This window comes from Monodelphis domestica, chromosome 1, assembly GCF_027887165.1.
Source record: "Monodelphis domestica isolate mMonDom1 chromosome 1, mMonDom1.pri, whole genome shotgun sequence".
NCBI lineage: Eukaryota > Metazoa > Chordata > Mammalia > Didelphimorphia > Didelphidae > Monodelphis > Monodelphis domestica.
This window is the reverse complement of record NC_077227.1, coordinates 145204840-145223491: the sequence shown is the minus strand read 5'-3', so window position 1 is coordinate 145223491 and position 18652 is coordinate 145204840. Positions and strand designations below refer to the sequence as shown.

General features: G+C 36.5%; 1 protein-coding gene across 9 annotated transcripts in view; it reads right to left on the bottom strand.

Moving 5' to 3' along the window:
* The window catches only part of TJP1 (tight junction protein 1), a 318209-nt gene that overhangs the window by 272356 nt on the left and 27201 nt on the right, over window positions 1-18652 (bottom strand). For 6 of the 9 annotated variants that reach the window (XM_007479476.3, XM_056807596.1, XM_056807602.1 and 3 more), the window contains exon 2: window positions 15381-15513. In XM_007479476.3, coding sequence (XP_007479538.1) covers window positions 15381-15513 — 133 coding nt within the window. Of the gene's footprint in view, window positions 1-9382; window positions 9496-12655; window positions 12782-15380; window positions 15514-18652 lie in introns of those variants that run through there. The other 3 variants (XM_016422127.2, XM_056807665.1, XM_007479479.3) reach the window with 3 other exon arrangements.

Sequence of the window (18652 nt, the reverse complement as noted above, 5' to 3'; positions counted from 1 at the left end):
TAAAAGGCACTCATTTGGCAAAGAAGGCAAGTGCTTGCTAGATTTGAAATCAGAAAGATTTAAGTTCAAATTCAACCTCAAATCACCTGTGTTGCCCTGGGCAAATCACTTAAGCTTTGTCTCAGTTTCCTCAACTGTAAAGTGAGAATAATAATAGCATTTACCGCAAAGGATTATTGTGAGACTTAAATAAGAGATTATATGCATCATAGTGCTTTGCAAGTCTTAAAGTTCTACGTAAATATTGGCTATTAAAACAAATGCATATGAGGAACACTACAGAAAACAATATACCACATATAGAACTAGTCCTACATTCTTTAACAAGTGATTTTTGAAAAGAAAATGGCTACTCTGACCAATAAGAAAGATATCATCATGGGATGGAAATCACAGGAATTTTGGAAAAGTGCCCATGTATTTTTAGAAATCAAGATAAATGAGGAAGGGAATATTGGGCATAGCTAGACACATGTGTCCTGGCATGAAGTACTCAAAGACAACTTAGGCAAGGTCTCTGAGCTAAGATTCTAAGATTTGTCAGATAGGTAGGGCTGGGAAGAATTCACCAGACATTCTGATAAAAAAAAAAAACAAATAATTCTGGGGGCATCTGGGTAGCTCAGTGGATTGAGTCAGGCCTAGAGACAGGAAGTCCTGGGTTCAAATCTGACCTCAGACACATCCCAACTGTGTGACCCTGGGTAAGTCACTTAACCCCCATTGCCTTGCCATTACCACTCTTCTTCTGATGGAAGGTAAGTGTTTAAAAACAAACAAACAAATAATTCTAACAAAAAAGACAAGCGATGTTACAGTCAGATATGCTGCAGATCAAAGCAGACATATTTGTAAAAGACATTCAACTGATAGAAGGAAGCATTTTCTAGTGAACATTTGGTCCCATCAAAGAATGGGACACCCAAATCTTGAAGAAGGAAAAGAAATATTAATAATCATTTGAAAATTATTCATGTTGTTAGCAAATACAGAAATAAAAAGTAAAAGAAATTTGAGATACTATTTTATAGTCATGATACTGAAAAATTAAAATTTATAAAAATTCAACACTGGCAGGGTTTTGAGGAAACAAGAGCAATGCACATACTGGCCATTTAATAAATGCTTGTTTAACCAAATTCAATAAATTAAAAATATCAAAAATAAAAAGTGGTTTTGGTGGGCATGGAGAAAAAGAAAGATTGTTTTCACCCTTGAGATCTCTATCTTCTTCTATGCCCTACCAGGAAAGGTGAAAATATAACTATGATAATTATATGAACTAAATAATATTGAGATTTTACTTTTAAAATATCCATCTATTATCTAACTTAAACCTTACATTACTAGGAACACTGGAAAATTTGATACTAACTTTTGTCACAAGTATGAAGAAAACAAAAATCCCCAATATCTAAACAATTGCCAATAAATGAAAACAACATATAATACCTGACTGAACATTAAATGCTAAATATTTGTTACCCTTTCACTATTTTATTTTTAACAATTGTTCACTTAGTACTGTAAAGATTAAATTGTGATCCTCTGTCTATTTTTAGATTTTAATCCCCAAAATATAAACAGAATACTTAAAGTTGATCTACTCATTGTGGATTTTAACCACAAAAAAGTGTGAATACCCATATCATACAATGAGTGGGAGGTCTGTGACCCACATGTGAAAAAATGGGCAGTCCTGGAGTGGAGTGTCAGCTGTGATTGGTAGATGTAAAATTTAGGGGAAGTGACACAAGAGGAAAAGGACTTTAAAAGTGGAAACGGGGACACACTTGGAGGAGAGACACTCAGACTTGGAGTGAAGAGGGACACTTGGCTGTGGAACTTGATCCTGGAGGACCTTGTATGGGAGACCTCAAACTTCTTTCCTTTTAGACGGTCACCATGGTGAGTATAAAGGCTGACTTCCTGCCTTGCCCTTCCTGGAGGTGTGAGTCTCCAGGAAAGGCCCATTATTTTGAAACTCCTTTCCCCTGGCTAGGGCCTTAGAATTGCTATCTGGATCAGAGTAAGCCAGAGCGCTCTCTCTCTCTCTCTCTCTCTCTCTCTCTCTCTCTCTGTTCTCTGTCTTTGTCTGTATCTTTGTCTCTATCTCTCTTCCTCCTTCCCTTCCTCTTCCTCTCTCCTTCTCCCTCTCTTTCCCTCCCTCTCCCTCCTTCCCCCCCCCTTTTATCTCTTCCTTAATATCTTCCCTCTATTGTAAAATAAACTATCATAAATTCCATTTGACTTTAGTAATTCAATTTTGGGATTTAGAAATTAAATCCCTGGCGATCAATTAAATATCCAGTCCAACCAAAAAATTAACAGCACCGGATGCACTAGTAATTTGATTCAATAGATAAGAGTGTTGGATCTGAAGTCAGGAAGACTTATTTTCCTGAGCTCAAGTCTGGTTTCTGATAAGCTGTGTGACCCTGGGCAAGTCACTGTTTATCTCAGTTACTCAACTGTAAAATGAGCTGGAAATGGCAAACCACTGCAGTATCTTTGCCAAGAAAACCCCCAATAGGGCCATGAAGTCAGATATGACTAAAACAACAATAATTTAGATAACTACAAATAATTAATAAACACTATGACCACAACCTATGTCAATTTCATATCACAAATGCTATTTAATGTGCATCCTACACTTGTACCTGAAGGTTTATATTCAAAGAAATTGACATTTGAAAGATCAAGCTTTAAGTATTATATTTCTGAAAGGCTAGTCATGCAATAATATAATGTCTGACAGTAATGTAGTGGAAAACTAAATCGCAGCAAAGATTTGGGTACTAGTTTTCAAGATATCTAAGAGGTTTAAGGTTTGCAACTGTCCTCCATCCTACTAGGCCTCATTTGACAGGATTAAGTCAAGTGAATTGAAGGAGTTGTTTTAAAAAATGTATCTCCTGATAAAGATTGAATAAAAAATGCTAAGAAAATAAGATAAAACCAGTCTTTTATGCTGTTCTATTTAAATAAGAAAGAAATTGATATATGTTGGACAACTGGTTCAAATGCAAATCCTACTAAAATCTTACCTGAGTCTTCATAAGACAATGATTAATATATCATAAAATGTTTATTAGACAATTACTCAAATGAGGTACTATATAAAACAAGTTGGTCTCTAAGAACTATAATTATAAGATAATATTAAAATGAACAAATAAAATACTAAGGTGAGAAAGATGTCTATCTTAGTAGAAATACTCTTTTTTCAGTAAATCATAAGCAATGTCTCTATAATACCAAGAAAATGAAATCTTAAAAATAGATATATTTCCTAATAAGGCTCTTAAAATCACTAGGCCAACCTATTCAAACCTAGTCCTAATTTGATCAACTTAGTCCAAATATACCCAGAAAAGGAAAAAATTTGCCTAATCAAACATTTACTATAATAATGACTTAGACTGTGGCCTAAAGACTAGATTGAAATCCTTTTCAAATGATTTTTTTTCTTTCAAATTTTGCACAAGTCCTTTTATTATATCATAGTATTAGAATTTTCAGGAGAAAAAAGGTACATGAATCATTAAAAATGACATTTTAGTATTTTTAAATATATTTTGTTTTCAGACTAGACAAAGTACACACACATATATGAAACAGTGATACTTTGTCTAGATTGCCTAGACAAATATTTCATTTTGTATGCATATATACTTACATACATACATACAAAATGAAATATTTGCTTTTCTGTGGAAAACAAAGGCAAAACATGTTCAAGAAAAACATATGAAATTGTAAGTCTACAATAAAATGATAAGTAAAATGAAATTCTTTTTTTTTTTAACTTTTACCTTCTGTTTTAGAATCAATACTTGTATATTGGTTCCAAGGCAGAAGAATGGTAAGGGACTTAAGTAACATTTTCTAGAGTCACACAGCTAGGAAGTATCTGAGGCCACATTTGAATCCAGGGCTTCCTGTCTCTGGACCTGGCCCTCAATCTACTGAGCCACCTAGCTGGCCATGTAAACTAAAATTCTAATAAGTACTGGTTGTATAAATAAATTATAGTAATTCTAAGTAAAATAATTAAAAGATAAAAGTGAACTATTTTAAGATCTAGCTTAAGAGTAGGTTTTTGTTTAGTTTTTCTTTACTTATATAACTTCTAGTAAAGTATATCTCTATTGTGTCACTGTGACACAGAGATGTTTTTGTTTCTAAAGGTTATACCAGAGTAGAATAAGTCTTGATGAGTCCTACCAATGCTAGAAAGGCTTCATGTATAAGACCAGTGCCTGAGCATGTGCTTACTGTTCAAGGACTGACCGAGCTCAATGAGAGGCTCATTTCCAGAAGACTGGTCATCAGGTTATTTTGACTCCAGAAACTCATGGAGTCCATGTACTAAGGTATGGAAGGATGAAAGCGTGAGTCTATATCTGTAGAGAGAAAGCTCATACTAATGTGATTGTGGATCCTTTTTTGATGTGTTGAAGTTCCTGTAATTAAGCAACTGAATCCACAGAATTTTGATTCATTGTAGTATATTTTAAACAAGGGATAATAAAAGCTCATGAGTAAAAGCTTTATGCTGGCACATAGAACCACCTTGTATAATAATTATGAACATTAAAATTCTTTGCTTTCAAAAACAAAAGATCTATAACTAAACTGTATATTAAATATGTATACCCAGTTTTAAACAAAAAAGCACTGAACATAGTTTTCAATGAAGCTACTAAAAACATTGATTAAAAACCACAAAAAGCCTGTCCTCATTCTGACAGCACATAAATCTTTCATCAAGGGCAGAATGACTTTGATTTTCACCATGAACAACAATATAACAACATAAAAAGCACTTTTATCTCTCTCCAACTAGTGACCTTCATGTATTCCTGAAGCTCTCTGAATATGAATCACCCTCATGTATGTTCAGGATAGCCCAAGGTTTCCCACATTCCCAAGTTTTACAGTTCTAAGATATGCTCTATTTTTGATTGGGAAAGGTTCTTCTACCCACATTTTAAGGCAGATATAGTCACTATGCATTTTTATAGAATGGTAACTAGCTAGGAAGAATGGATTTTTTGTGAGGAGTGGGCAGAATGGTGTGCAGATAAAAACATTTAGGTAGAAGGAGAAATTTTTTTCTGGTCTTTTAACAACTGATCATACACTAGAATGATATGCCCCCATGTGGCCATTTGAATTGCTTGTGCAGTTGGGCTTACCCAGGCTGAAATAGAAGGGAGATGACTGAAAAGTAAAATATAATTTTTAAATACCTACTCTATGCTGATTATTAAACAAATAGATGAGAAGTTTCTAAAAGCTGGGGGATTTCTCTTCTATAGTTTCAAAATCTTGAATACCACAGAGTAGAAGATAACTATTGGGATAAAAGGCACAAATCATTGACTTTAGAAAACACAGAATGCTCAAATCCCAATTTTTTTCCACTTTGTGCAATCTAATCATATAAATACCTTGTAGAAATGTTAATTTTACACACAATAGGCCTCTCTCCTCCTAAAGGGAAACACCTTGAAAAAAATTTGTTTAATTTCACTGCCTCCACTTCTCTCACTCTGGCTTTCAGTGCTATTACTCAATCAAAACCACTCTCTAAACTTACCAGATCTCTTAATTGTAAAATTGTGATCTTTTATATTTCTGAACCTTCTTGCCCCATTTGCCACATTCAACACTTGACCATCTGTTTCTCCTAGATACTCTTTTCTCTCTGGATTTTTTTGTGGTACTACTCTTTACTGGTTTTGCCCCTTTCCTATTCAAACAGTCCTTTGTCCAATCTCCTTTGCTGGCTTATCATCCACAAGGTAACTTCTAATTCTGCATGTTTCCCAAATTCTGCTTAGGCTTTAATATTCTTCTTTCTCTGTCTCTGTCATTAATATCAGATCCCATGGGTTTAACACATATACTGATAACTATAATTTACATATCCATCCCTAATCTCTTCCCTGGATCACCAGTTGCTTACTAAACATTTAAAAATTAATGTCCTAGAGAAATTTAAAACTCAATATATCTAAAACTGAACTCATTATCTTTCTCCCAAACTCTCTCCTCCATACTTTCTGTTAATAGTATCACCATCTTTCCAGTTGCTCTGGTCCAAAATCTTGGTATTACTCTGTATTCTCTTCTCATCCCATCTTGCCAGTTCCACCCAACATCTCATATTAAACCTTATTTCTCCAATCTCAGCTACCATCTTAGTTCAGGTCCTCAGTCACCTCCCATTCAGATTATCATCTGCTTCTGTCCATCCTCCACATCACTTCCAAAGTAATGTTCTAGTAATGTAGATCTAACTTTGTAATTCCCATGGTCAAATAATATACTAGTACTTTTCTATTGCTTCTAGAATAAAATATGAAAACTCTTTAGTTTTCAAATCCCTTAACAATATGGTCTCAACCTACTTTTCCAGACTCATTAGATGATATTGTTCTTCCAACATTCTGTGATCTAGCCAATCTTTGGTCCTCGATCTATCTCCATTCTTTATATCTTTGTATTGGTTGTCCCCCATATCTTAAAACCACTTTTTCCTCATCTCAATCTTCTCTAGGAATTTTCTAGAGTTTCAATCCCAGGAAGATGTATTTATCAAAGACTCTGTTCATTTTCTATTGAGAATTCTTGAAAATATGGTGGAAAACTGAAAAAAAGATTATTTCTCTCTTCAAATATTATTCATATATCAACTCAGTGGAAAACTCTGGGGGAGAAGCTCAATTTTTCACCTTGACTTTGTATAAATCATGTTCTAGCCTTTTCTGTTTTCCTGTGAGAAGAGTCACAAACAATTCAACTCTGAGTTCCCAAATGGGTTTTTCTTAATTGTTTACAAAACTCTCTCTTGGAGAAGTTCTGTAGCTGGATGAAAATGCATCTGATCATATGACTGATGTTTCTCAAGGTGCTAGGCTCATTCTACAGTTTGTTCTTTAATTTTACATTTAGGAAATTCTGAGTAACTTCCCAAAAGACAGTAGTCTCTCTTGCATTTTGCATATAATCTAATGATACTTAAATTCCTTCTCTAAGGTCTGTCTTGTAATTCATCATCTTTGCTTTTTCTTTTCAGGCTTTTTTCTAATTGAGTTGTTCTTTATTTTATTTTGCCACATGTCCTTCTACTTCTTTTGTTTTCCCTTCTGATAATTTTATTTCCAATTGATTCCATGAGAATGAGTATGATATGAGGACCAGCTTTAGAGTTAGAAAGGCCCAACATGAAGTCCTGCCTCTAATATATACTAGCTGTGTAATTAGTGAAATGTACTACATCAATGAAAATCACAGGTCTAAACTCCATCCTTCCTCGAATTGATTGTGCCTTTAAATTCTTTTTTGCCTTTTTGGTTTGTTTTTTACTTTCATTATCAATTTATCTTTTTCCATTTTAATGTCACTAGATCTCTCATTACAGATAATTGTTTTCTTTAAAAAAAAAACTTTTTATTGATGTCTTCTGTCTTTAAATTAGATTTATTTCTAAATATATCCCTTCTTCATCCATTAGCCAGAGAGCCACTACTTAAAACAATGACATAAGATGAAAACCAGAAACTATTTCCTTAAAAATGATATGCCACCAGAAGCTATCAGTGGGAGGTCAGGGAATCAGTACAGTACAAAGGACAGAATGCTGAGCTACAAGGATCCAAGGGCCTGGGTTTAAATTGTGGTTCTACCAAGTACTGCCTGTGTGAGCTTAAGCAATTTAATAAACTTCTTGGTGCCTCAGTTTCCTAATCCACAAAATAAAGGGGATGGGCTCTGTGGCCTCTAAATGCTCTTCTAGCACTTAAATCTATGCTCCAAAGACTGCCATGCTATGACTATTGTCAGAATAGGACTTGATGGCCACAAGCTCTCTGTTATCTGGGGGACCAGGCTTGCTATATTTGGAGAGATTGACATCAAGTTAGCTATTTTGACGATTGTCTAGACTTAAGAAAATGATGGAGAAAAATCTATAAATGCTAGTTGACAGATTGATTTATTGGATGCTTAGATGACCTTTTTAGTATATTATGTGTGCCTGACTGAGGATCCATCCACTAAACATTCCAAGGAAACACAAGCATGCCTTTCCTTGAGACTCAGTTACAAAGCCATACCAAACAAAAAAGAGGAATTTGGAGGAGCATCAGACCACTGAAGCCAAGTATACTAAGTTTCTTGGACCTGAGTTTCATTCACACATACTCTCACAAATTAGACTGTAAAGTTCATTAAAGGTGAGTCAGCTTTAATAATCATAGTAGCAAAATTTTGCAACGCTGTTGTTCAGTCACATCTGACTTTTCATGACCCATTTGAAAGGGTTTTCTTGGCAAAGATATTAGAGTAGTTTGCCCTCTCCTTTTCCAGGTCATTTTATAGATTCAGAAACTGAGGCAAACAGGGTTAAGTAATTTGCCCAGGGTCACACAGCTAGTAAGAATCTGAAGCCAGATTTGAATTCAGGAAGATGAGTCTTCTTGATTCCAAACCCAGTGCTATGTTGACTTACTATTTTCATATTGCAACGTTGACCTATTATCTTAAATACTTTCTTTCCTCTGACCCAGGTTCAGATTGAGGTTCCCAAGTGGGTTCCCGAGTATGTCCCTTTACAATGCCAACTTCATATTCCTCATTTAATCTTCACTGTTTTATTTTTTTTAGTTTAAACTCATATTCAAAGCAATAAGCATTTGAGACTTTAAAAAGTAAAATACTTAAATGAAAATATAAAGAACATCAGTGTATAAATTCTATTTCCATGACAATTCCAGTCAGAAGATACAAAAGCCATTTGCTTAATCATGGTACCATCATTTTAAATTATAATACATGTCATAATCAGAAGTAGACACTTAAAAATATATAGTTTGTAAACTTTTGATGTGAAAGGAAATTTCTGAGAATTTTGTTATCCTTTTGATACATTATAACCTTAAAGAGAAAGAATATTCTCTTTTTGTCAGGAATGTCATACTCTTTAGCCATTTGTACAAGCTTCTGGAGTAATAAATACAGAATACTGAGGGAGAAATTGACACCCATTTAGGCAAATATGAACTGAATTCACTCTGGCCATGCAAGGAGATTTATAGAGTTCACATTCATTACATTCCTTTTGGTACAATACTATAGAAATATTTATTATAGAAGGGTTAAGATGTCCACTGAGTTTCAACATGGAGTGACTCTAACATCCAAACTACAAATAAAAATAAATATTACCCTAATTAATGCTCCAAAAAAACTTTTACTTGAGTCTTTGTTCTCAATTTACCATCATGATTAAAATATGATGATAATAGTAACTCTAGAATAAAATTAGTCTGCTGGCAATGCATATGCATTTCTTGACATATCTTCTCACCTTAAAAATGAAAGGTCTGTTGAAGGACAATAGTTGACATTTATATGTTGCTTTATAGGTTCAGGGTGCTTTATATCCTGGTTCATTTGCCCTTCAGAAAAACCTCAAAGTATCTGAAAGAGGGAGAAGGTGTCAAAGGCAGGGAAAATCCAGGACCAATTACTTATGTACTTACTTTCCCACTGATACAAATTCAATAAGATACTAAACCAACACACATATTAAAGTTGTCCTTGCTGAAGGTCTGAGAAGGAAACAAGTAGAATCCCCAAATGATATTCTACAACAAACCATGCCTATACAGACACACAACTGAAAAGTGTAAAGAATACAAGATCCCACTATTTTCACTTTTTGTTGACTACAAAAAGTATTTAATCCAGTAGAGCAAAATTCTGACTCTCTTCTAGCATGGTATCTCAAATGGTATTTGAAAATCTAAGATGTCTTGAAAGATGCAACAAATGAGAGAAGTTTATTCAATGTTCTCTGATGACTAATATTAAATGAAACCCAGAGGAAGATCTTTGCTCACTGTTGTCATGGAGGATGTCCAGCCCCAAGCTCAAATTGAAGAGTAATTCCCTGTGGATGATGAGGACAAGAATGTCCAAGAATGACTCGAGAATCAAAAGTATGGGGATGAACTGGAGAGATCATCTTTGGGAAATTAAACAATTCTTTTAATAACCTCAAGTTTCTCCCTAAAACCTGGAATAGACTAGGCCCATTTTTAACACTCCTGGTGATGCTATGTGGCTGTAAGTCATGGAAAACTACAGTCTTCAAAGAAATGAAATTGAGAGTCACCCATGGAGCAGTGGAGAGGTTCATGGGTATGAAGAAGCCATAACACATTATAAGGGAGGAATTTTTGAAGCAGCAGCAGCTTAATTGATATCACCAGAGAAATGTATTCCAGGAAGTTGGGCCACTAAAGCACCAGGATGAACAAACTGTGTGCTCCCCTCATAGCTGCACATTTGTAGAAAGCAGAGAAAGCACAGAAGAAGATTGTCCCCCTTGACATTCCTTTTCCTTGGAAGAGGAGTGAGGGGAATGTTGGCACTGGCCCAGGTGGTGCCTTTGGAAGGCCTAGAGTTTGGAAGCTGATGGGCAAGGACCTTGTGTCCTTTGTAAAATCTAACCTCTGGAAAGTACCACAGTCAAATGCTGACTACCAAATACTGTGTACTATGTGACAGGGAAACAAGCAGGAGTGTGGTGGAGCTAATTCAAACCAGCTCAAAGAACTGTTAAGTTTTCAGTGTGAGTACTTACTTATACCTCAGAAATTGGCAAAGCTACAAATTAGGGTTTGATTTATTCTTTTAGCTGTCTAGACTTAGAAAGTGATAGAGAAAATGGCGATGAAGCAGATTAAATTTAAAAGAATATCAACATTTTTCTTTTGTGGAAAGCTGATTGTTAAACATTTTCCCAGCATGTCCTTGGATACAAAGAAAGGTAAATGATGTTCTCTGCCTTCAAGAAGCCCTCTTTCCTGTCATGGTTTAAAAAGATCAGCAGTTTAGGGATGAAAGGGACTTCAGGCACCATCTAAATTATCCCTTCATTTTACAGAGGAAGAAATTGGAACTGCTAGGAGGTAAAGTGACTTTCCCAAGGTCACACAACAAATATCAGAGGAAGAGTTTTCACTTCAGTCTTCTGCCACCAAATTAACACTAGCCATGCTGAACTGGTTAGAGTTCTACACCCAGCTCCCAGCCATTTAACCCAAATTCTCTCCTCGCTTTGCTCCTAAAACAGAGGTGTCAAACTGTCAGATTAAAATGTAACAGAAAATGCTTAATGAAATAAATAAAAATACAATATAATATAGATAGTTGTTAATTTGTTGTTTTCTAAATCAATATGCAAGGATCTGTTTCGATTTGAGTTCAATATCACTACTTTATATCCCTTAAATTCATAATCATATTTTATGTTTTATATTTATTGTTTAATAATATTATAATTCACTCTTCCATTTGTGTGACAGGTTGGTGGTAGAGTAGACAGAGTAATGGAGTTAGAGTCAAAAGGACCTGAGTTTGAATTCTTATTCAGACACTTACTAGCTGTGTAATCCTGGGCAACTTACCCAATACACAGTACTGATTCTAAGATAGAAAGTAATGGTTCAAGAAAAAGAGAGAAAATAGCAGCTCTTGTCATAGGTATCAAAACATATCATTTTTTGCAAACCTTGAAATGCAATATTCATTATGATTATTATCTTGTGACTTCCTGGAATATATGGATGGAGAAGTGAAAAGAACATTGGAAGTTAGCAAACCTGAGTTTGAATCCCCTGTTCCACCACTGTGAGACTTTGGGCAAACCATTTAATCTCTCTGGACCTCAGTTTCCTCTTTCAGGAAAAGGAGTTGGACTAGATGTCTTCTAAACTTCCTTCTAGTTCTAAATCTATGAACCTTCGAACATCCTTGCACCTTCAATAGTATTTCTACCCGAGATAGAGTTTCTGATAAAGAAATTTGTTGCCAGAACATATAATACTCTCTCTCTTTTTAAAAAAAAATAACCCTTACCTTCTGTCTTGGAATCAATACTGTGTATTGGCTCCAAGGCAGAAGAGTGGTAAGGGATAGGCAATGGGGGTCAAGTGACTTGCCCAGGGTCACACAGCTGGGAAGTGTCTGAGACCAGATTTGAACCTAGGACCCCCGGTCTCTAGGCCTGATTCAATCCACTGAGCCACCCAGCTGTCCCCTCAGAACATATAATACTCTTAAAGGAGGAAGGAAATGAGGAGAGGCAAGCATAAACCAGGACAAAATAGACCATCCCTGCCATTATTGTCATCCTTCTGAGTCAAGGAGCCAGGCATCATGCTGGGATGGGGAGAAGGCCAGCCTGCAAGACAGAAGACTTGTCCTGGGTCATAAGCTGTGGGGCTGGCAAGCAAGTCCCTGCATAGGGCCTCAGTTTCCTTATCTGTAAAATAAGGATGCTGGACAAGGGCCCTTTCAGATTGAACAAATCCATGGCTCTATTGGCTAGAGATTATGCAGTGGATGGTGCTGAGCCTGGAGTCAGAAAGATCTGAGTTCAAATTAGACACTCCACCTATCTGACTCGAGGCAAGTCATTTAACCTCCCCGTCTGCCTCAGTTTTCTCCCCTGTAAAATAAAGCTCATAAGAGCACCTAGATCACAGAGTTGTTCTGTTATTAGCACCGTGCCAGGATAGATACTACATGCTTATTCCCTTCAGTGAGCCCATCCACTGGGCCCCAGACTTACGAGGAGTTTGATGTGGCCAGACCTCTATCCACTCAATGATAGTACATACAGGTAGAAACCAATTTACATGTGAGACCAGCTAAGGCCGGCCCCTGCGGGTGAATGACCCGGTAGCCATGGAAACTCCCGTTCCATTCCAGGAAGCCCTGCTCAGAACTTCCCTGCCCGGAGGGTCGCTCAGCCTTCCCCCACTCTATTCCTAGCTGAGGAGGCTCTGCCAGGGCCTGGGCTCGGCACCCCTGCCCTCTGTTCCTGTGACAAACGGACATTGAGGACATCGTCAACGGTGGAAAGTCAGGTGTGGCCCCGCACCCAGGCAGCCCCTCGTACATAAGCCCTCCGAAAGGTCTTGAGGCGCCTTGTGGTTCCACCGCCTGAGCGCCATCACAGCTGGAACATCAAAGGATAGATCTGAACCCAGACCATCCTGCCCCAAAGCCAAGAACAGGCAGCTTCTCTGCCTGTGACAGAACAGCTAACAGAACCCCAGTGTGAGTGATTCAATAAAAGCAGATGAACGTTGTTTCCGTTCCGTTTTTTACACACACACACACACACACACACACACACACACACACACACACACACGCTCTCACACACACCCTCCTTAGCAGAGGGCTAAGGGAATGAGTGAGAGGGGGGGCCTGGGAGAGGCTGCCGCCCCTCATTCCCGCCGCCGTAGGGACACCTTCTGAGGGAGTGTGTGCCTGCAGGAGGGAGGAGGCTTCATGCTTATCCAGCGCTGGCCAAATGGAGCAGAGATGAAGGGAGGCCTGGTCAGGAGGTCGCTATAAGGGAAGCTGGCGGGCCCAATTCCTAAGGCTGATGGGATAAAATAAAGGAGGTGAACAAATTGAGGCTCAGGGCTGAGCAGCTTTGCTGGGGATGTTCCCCGGACTCCAGGGCTGGGCTCCTCCCTAGAACTCCCGCAGCCCACGACTCTGCCCCAACTGCTGTCTTCACTATAGAAGTCCATTGATAAACGTTACTAGCCCCTAAGGTCAGTCCTTTCCCTGCTTGAACCTCTTACTCAAACCACAGATCCACACCAATGTCATAGAGCCGGGAAGTAACCTTTGCACTTACAAGTTGGAACTCAAAATACATTTTAAAAATGTTTAATTGTGCCTTCCCACTGACTCCTTCAATACTTTACCCTTCAAGAGAACACTCTCTAGTAAGAATTAAGTTGAGTCAAGCAAAATAAATCAACCTCTTGGCCACGTCTAAAAATGTATATTTTGTTACATACTTATTATCCATTGTCTTTCTGTTAAGCGGTGGTGTTCAATCAGTGGACATCACCATCAGATCTCTAAAGACATGACAAAAGTTCTAAAGTCTTTAAATGTTGACTCCTTTCACATTATAACATTTTCAAAAGAATTATTGTGATTAGGAATAGAACACTATACCTAAGTTACTTTGTAAATTAAACAATAATTTTGTGGACTAGCCTGAGGCCCTAATATGGAACGTTTGGTTTTTTGTTTTTACTTTTTTATAATATATATTTATTTCATTAAATACTTCTCAATTCTATGTAAAATAACTTTTAACATTCATTTAAATTTTTTTTTGAGTTCCAAGTTCTCTCCCTCCTCCTGTATTTTGAGAAGGCAATTAATTTTATATCAATTATATATGTGAAGTCATGCAGAACACATTTCCCCATTAGCCATAACATTTTATTTTTAAGGCAAATGATTTCCACTTTATAAACAATTAAGTTACAAGCCCATTTCTGGAAAACAACCCATCTATAAGTTGTATATTGTCTATATCTTCTTTACAAATATAACGTGTCTCAGAACTCTAAAGTCCATTAAACAAGTAAAGACATTTTTCTGGTAAACAAAATATCCTTATGGCCTAAAAGAATTAATATGCTTCTAAAAATGGAGAAATTTACACCATTTTTTCTTAATAGTTTATGTTCAACATGTATTAATTGATTAAATAGAATTAAAAATCAGTATTTCTAATTTTAAAAAAATGTATGACTGCTAATATTTATCATGTTATTCAAATATAATTAAGATGCTATCTAGAATAATCTAGGAATGGATTGGGTTGATAAGGTTACTATATACCAGTGATGGAGAAGCTTTTAGAGACCATGTGCTATGTCCTACCCCCACCCCCACTGAGTTCTGGGTGAGTCCCTTACCCCCCTTACCCCACACAGGGGAGGGAGAAAGCATTCCCATTGGGCTGCCGGGTAGAGGGGCCAGGGATGTAAAAAAATGTCATCAGGCATGATGGGGAGTAGCTCTGCCCAAGTCCCTCTGTCTTTCTAATAACAAACTTGGGGGGGGGCATATGCCCACAGAGAGCACACTGCATACCATCTTTGGCACCCATGCCATAGGTTTGCCATTACTGCTATATACCATACATGGATGAACACTCTTCTAAACACAATATAACATATTATCATTAACATTCAAATGATATTGAATATAATCATACATTTCTTCTGGATCTTTAAGTGCCTTCATCATCATCATCACGAACCATAAAAATTATAATAATATTGTTCATCAATCAGTTGAAAAGACAGGTTTCTAGGTGAGGTAGATTTTGCTGAAAAGAATTCTATGTTACACTCTATATATCACTGTAAATTTCAATAGAAATGAAAAGTTGAACAAAAACAATCTAGACAAAATTGATGTTCCAGGTCTTTAAAAATGAGAATAAATGCATTGAAAAGTCTACTTACTGTAAATTCACAGAAATCAATGCTATCAAGGCTTTTGCTTCTGTGTATCCTTCCTTTTATTCGTCTTAAAGAAGGCTTTCCTTGGCTAACACTAGAAGTAGCACCATTAGGATTTTCAGAAGATGGAGTTACCCTGCAAAAACACAAAGGCAAATATACATTTCAATAATTTTTATTATATATAAATACATATACATATATATGTATATAATTCCTTGTTCTCCACAAAATATGTAAGAAACATCATTTTATCTTTTTATCCCATCAGCCAAAGTTAGCAGTAGGGTTTCTTTTAATACAATATTTATCTGAAGTTACTGTTTTCAAAGATTTCATAATAATTGATCAAATATTAAATCCAACAGACATTTACTCAATACCTGCCATGTATGAGACACAACCCTCAAGAAACTTACAATCTAATAGGGCTTTGGCTTACAACTATCACCACTCTGTAAAATGGAGATTTGAACCCCAGCTTCAATCCCCAGAAGTCCGTGGTACTTCCCAGAATTCCCTACAATCTCACCTGAGTCCCACCTGGGAGAGGTCACAATTTGTATTTAAACTGGCTGTAATGCCTACTTCGGCCTCTCTCTTCCTGTACTCAGAGTTGGCAGGATGTAGTGAGTAAGATGTAAATGGGCTAATCAGTCCTAGGCACATGGGTTTATTATTTTGTATCCTTGATTTCTAACAATTTTTAATAAACCTCATAAAATATAATATTTTTATCAGTAGAGACTAATTTAATTTTCCATTTGGCTGACCATGTGGGCTGTGACAAAATACCCTCAATCTTCTTAACTTTCCTAAATCTTTTTTTCTACTGTGACTAAGTTCAGCTTTTAATACCTACTGCCTAGATTTTTTTTTAAGCCATGTTTCTCCAAGGTTTTTCAGAAAAGCCTCTTGATCAGCTCGCTCCTGCTGCTTGCTCTTGCTTCCTGCTATCCCCGATTGCCTCTCTGGACATGCTTGAACCAGATCACTCTCCTGCCCCAGCCTCTGGTCCCAGCCCCAGATGATCTCAGGCCCCAGATGATCACAAACTAATTGGTAAAAAATGGGGGTGATTCTTCCTTAGGCTATAATTAGTCTCCACATGGCAGAGGACCACAGGGGGGACAATGAGGGTTAGGAAGAGACTTTTCCAAACAGGAAGCTATAAGCATGGCTTATTTCAAAGAATATCTTTTTAGTGCACTGATCCTTTTACTTATCTCACTTGGGATTCAGGGGAAAAATTCAGCCCCAATTTGAGATTCCAAAAACCCACCCTCACTATGGGGGAGCAGCTCAGTGGCTCAGTGGATTGAGAGCCAGGCCTAGAGATGGGAGGTCCTGGGTTAAAATCTGGCCTCAGACACTTCCTAACTGTGTGACCCTGGGCAAGTCCTTTGAACCCTATTGCCTACCCCTTACCAATCTTCTGCCTTCTGACAATAGGCATCTAAATGGATAAAAAAAAGAACTTTAAAGAGACTGGAGGTTATATTTTTAAGGCATTTCAGACTCCAATTTTTTTTAATCTCTGTATTTTATTGCATTTTGCTAATCGTTTTGTTTAAGATTAAATTTTGTTGGCTTTAAGTTCATATATTAATGCATTCAATACTATTCTGTTACACTGAATCATTTTAATGTACTGGGTTTTAACTACTGTTATATTCTGTTGCTTTTCCCTCTATAACTATATTGAACAAATATTATTGAATAATCCCATAAGCTTTTCTATTTTTAACTTTGTAAATTGTCACATAGAGGATAGATGGATTTCATCAGAACTGGTTACAATTGTATAACAACCTTTGGAAATTTTAATACATTTTAGCTAAATATCTCAAATTGATTTTAAGGGGTCTTTTAGACATGATTTTAATTCCCCCCCCCAACAACTCTGGTTATTTTGCCTGTCTCTAACATGAGATAAGGCCCATTTTAGTAGCTGAAGTGAAATACAATTATAATCCCCACCTCCCACATTTATAAAAATGTGAATGGATGGGACATCACAGTCTCATACCAAAGGAGCTGGGAAGTTAATCCCAGGGCATGGTACCCCTCTGGATGACTCCCCAAAGAGGCGCATCTCTCATTTATAACTCTTCAGCTCACTTTACTTCCACCAGAATGATATCTAGATTTCTTGATGATGTTATAGACCCAAAATAAGTTTTACTTTGTTTAAAAATGTTTGCCAAGGTTGAAAGATTTATTACATTTGTAAAAATTGTGACAAATATCCATCAGTTCGTAGGCTTTTAAAAATGCCATACAGCAACTTATGTGAAATATGATAGTGTTTTTGTTTGCTATTGTAATTAATTGGGCTATTGAGAATTTTGGGGATATTGATACCTACATTTTGTTCTACTGTTCTTTATTAAAAAAAAAAACTGTTACCTTGTGAAATTCATTTGCTCGTACTCACAGTGGACCATGGCCAGGTATGAAGAGGAAATGGATCTCATTTTAGGTGAGAAATCTTGTATTCTATATTTTCCTTAGCTGACACAGTGTGTCAATGATTATAAGCTATATTTATTTTTAAAACTCTTTTAATATATTTTCTTGCATGTGCAATATACTACTTCAGTTTTTTATTTTTTCTCTCCTTTTTTATATTTGAAGCACATCACCAGTATTAAGATTTTCTTTAACTGTTTTGATTTAGCAGTACTATAAGTTTAAAATACATTTGCTATGATATCAATGCATGCCCCTGAAAGCTTGAGACTATAAAAATGATGCCACTAATTGTTTAAAAAAATTATGGGACTTTGCTTAATGATTCTGTCTGATTCCAGGACAAGATAATACAAAAAGAGCCATTGCACAGGGCCAAAGAAGGACAAAGTTAACCTGCACAATGCCAATCGAGCACAAGGTCAAAGAGACCAACCAATCCCAATGGAGTTGATGAAAATTCTAAGCCAATAAAAAGGACTTGAACCTAGTGTGAAGACTCGAGTTTGCAATGCTTAACATATGTTGACGTAGGCCTTCCTTGTATCCACACTCTTTGTGAAAATACTTACAGACAAGTATCTCAAATTTGGCTCCTACTTGGCTCCTATAATTTAGTCCCTATTCTGTCTTTCACAATGTGGCAACTTTCTGTAGTCCTGACTACTGACTGGGTAAATGCTTAATTGTTTATATCATTTTAATTGGCCCCTGATTCAAGGACCTGTTATAGATTTATTTTTCCTTTACTTAGAATTTTTACACATAAGACTTTGATAGTCTATATTTCATCCAGAAATTAT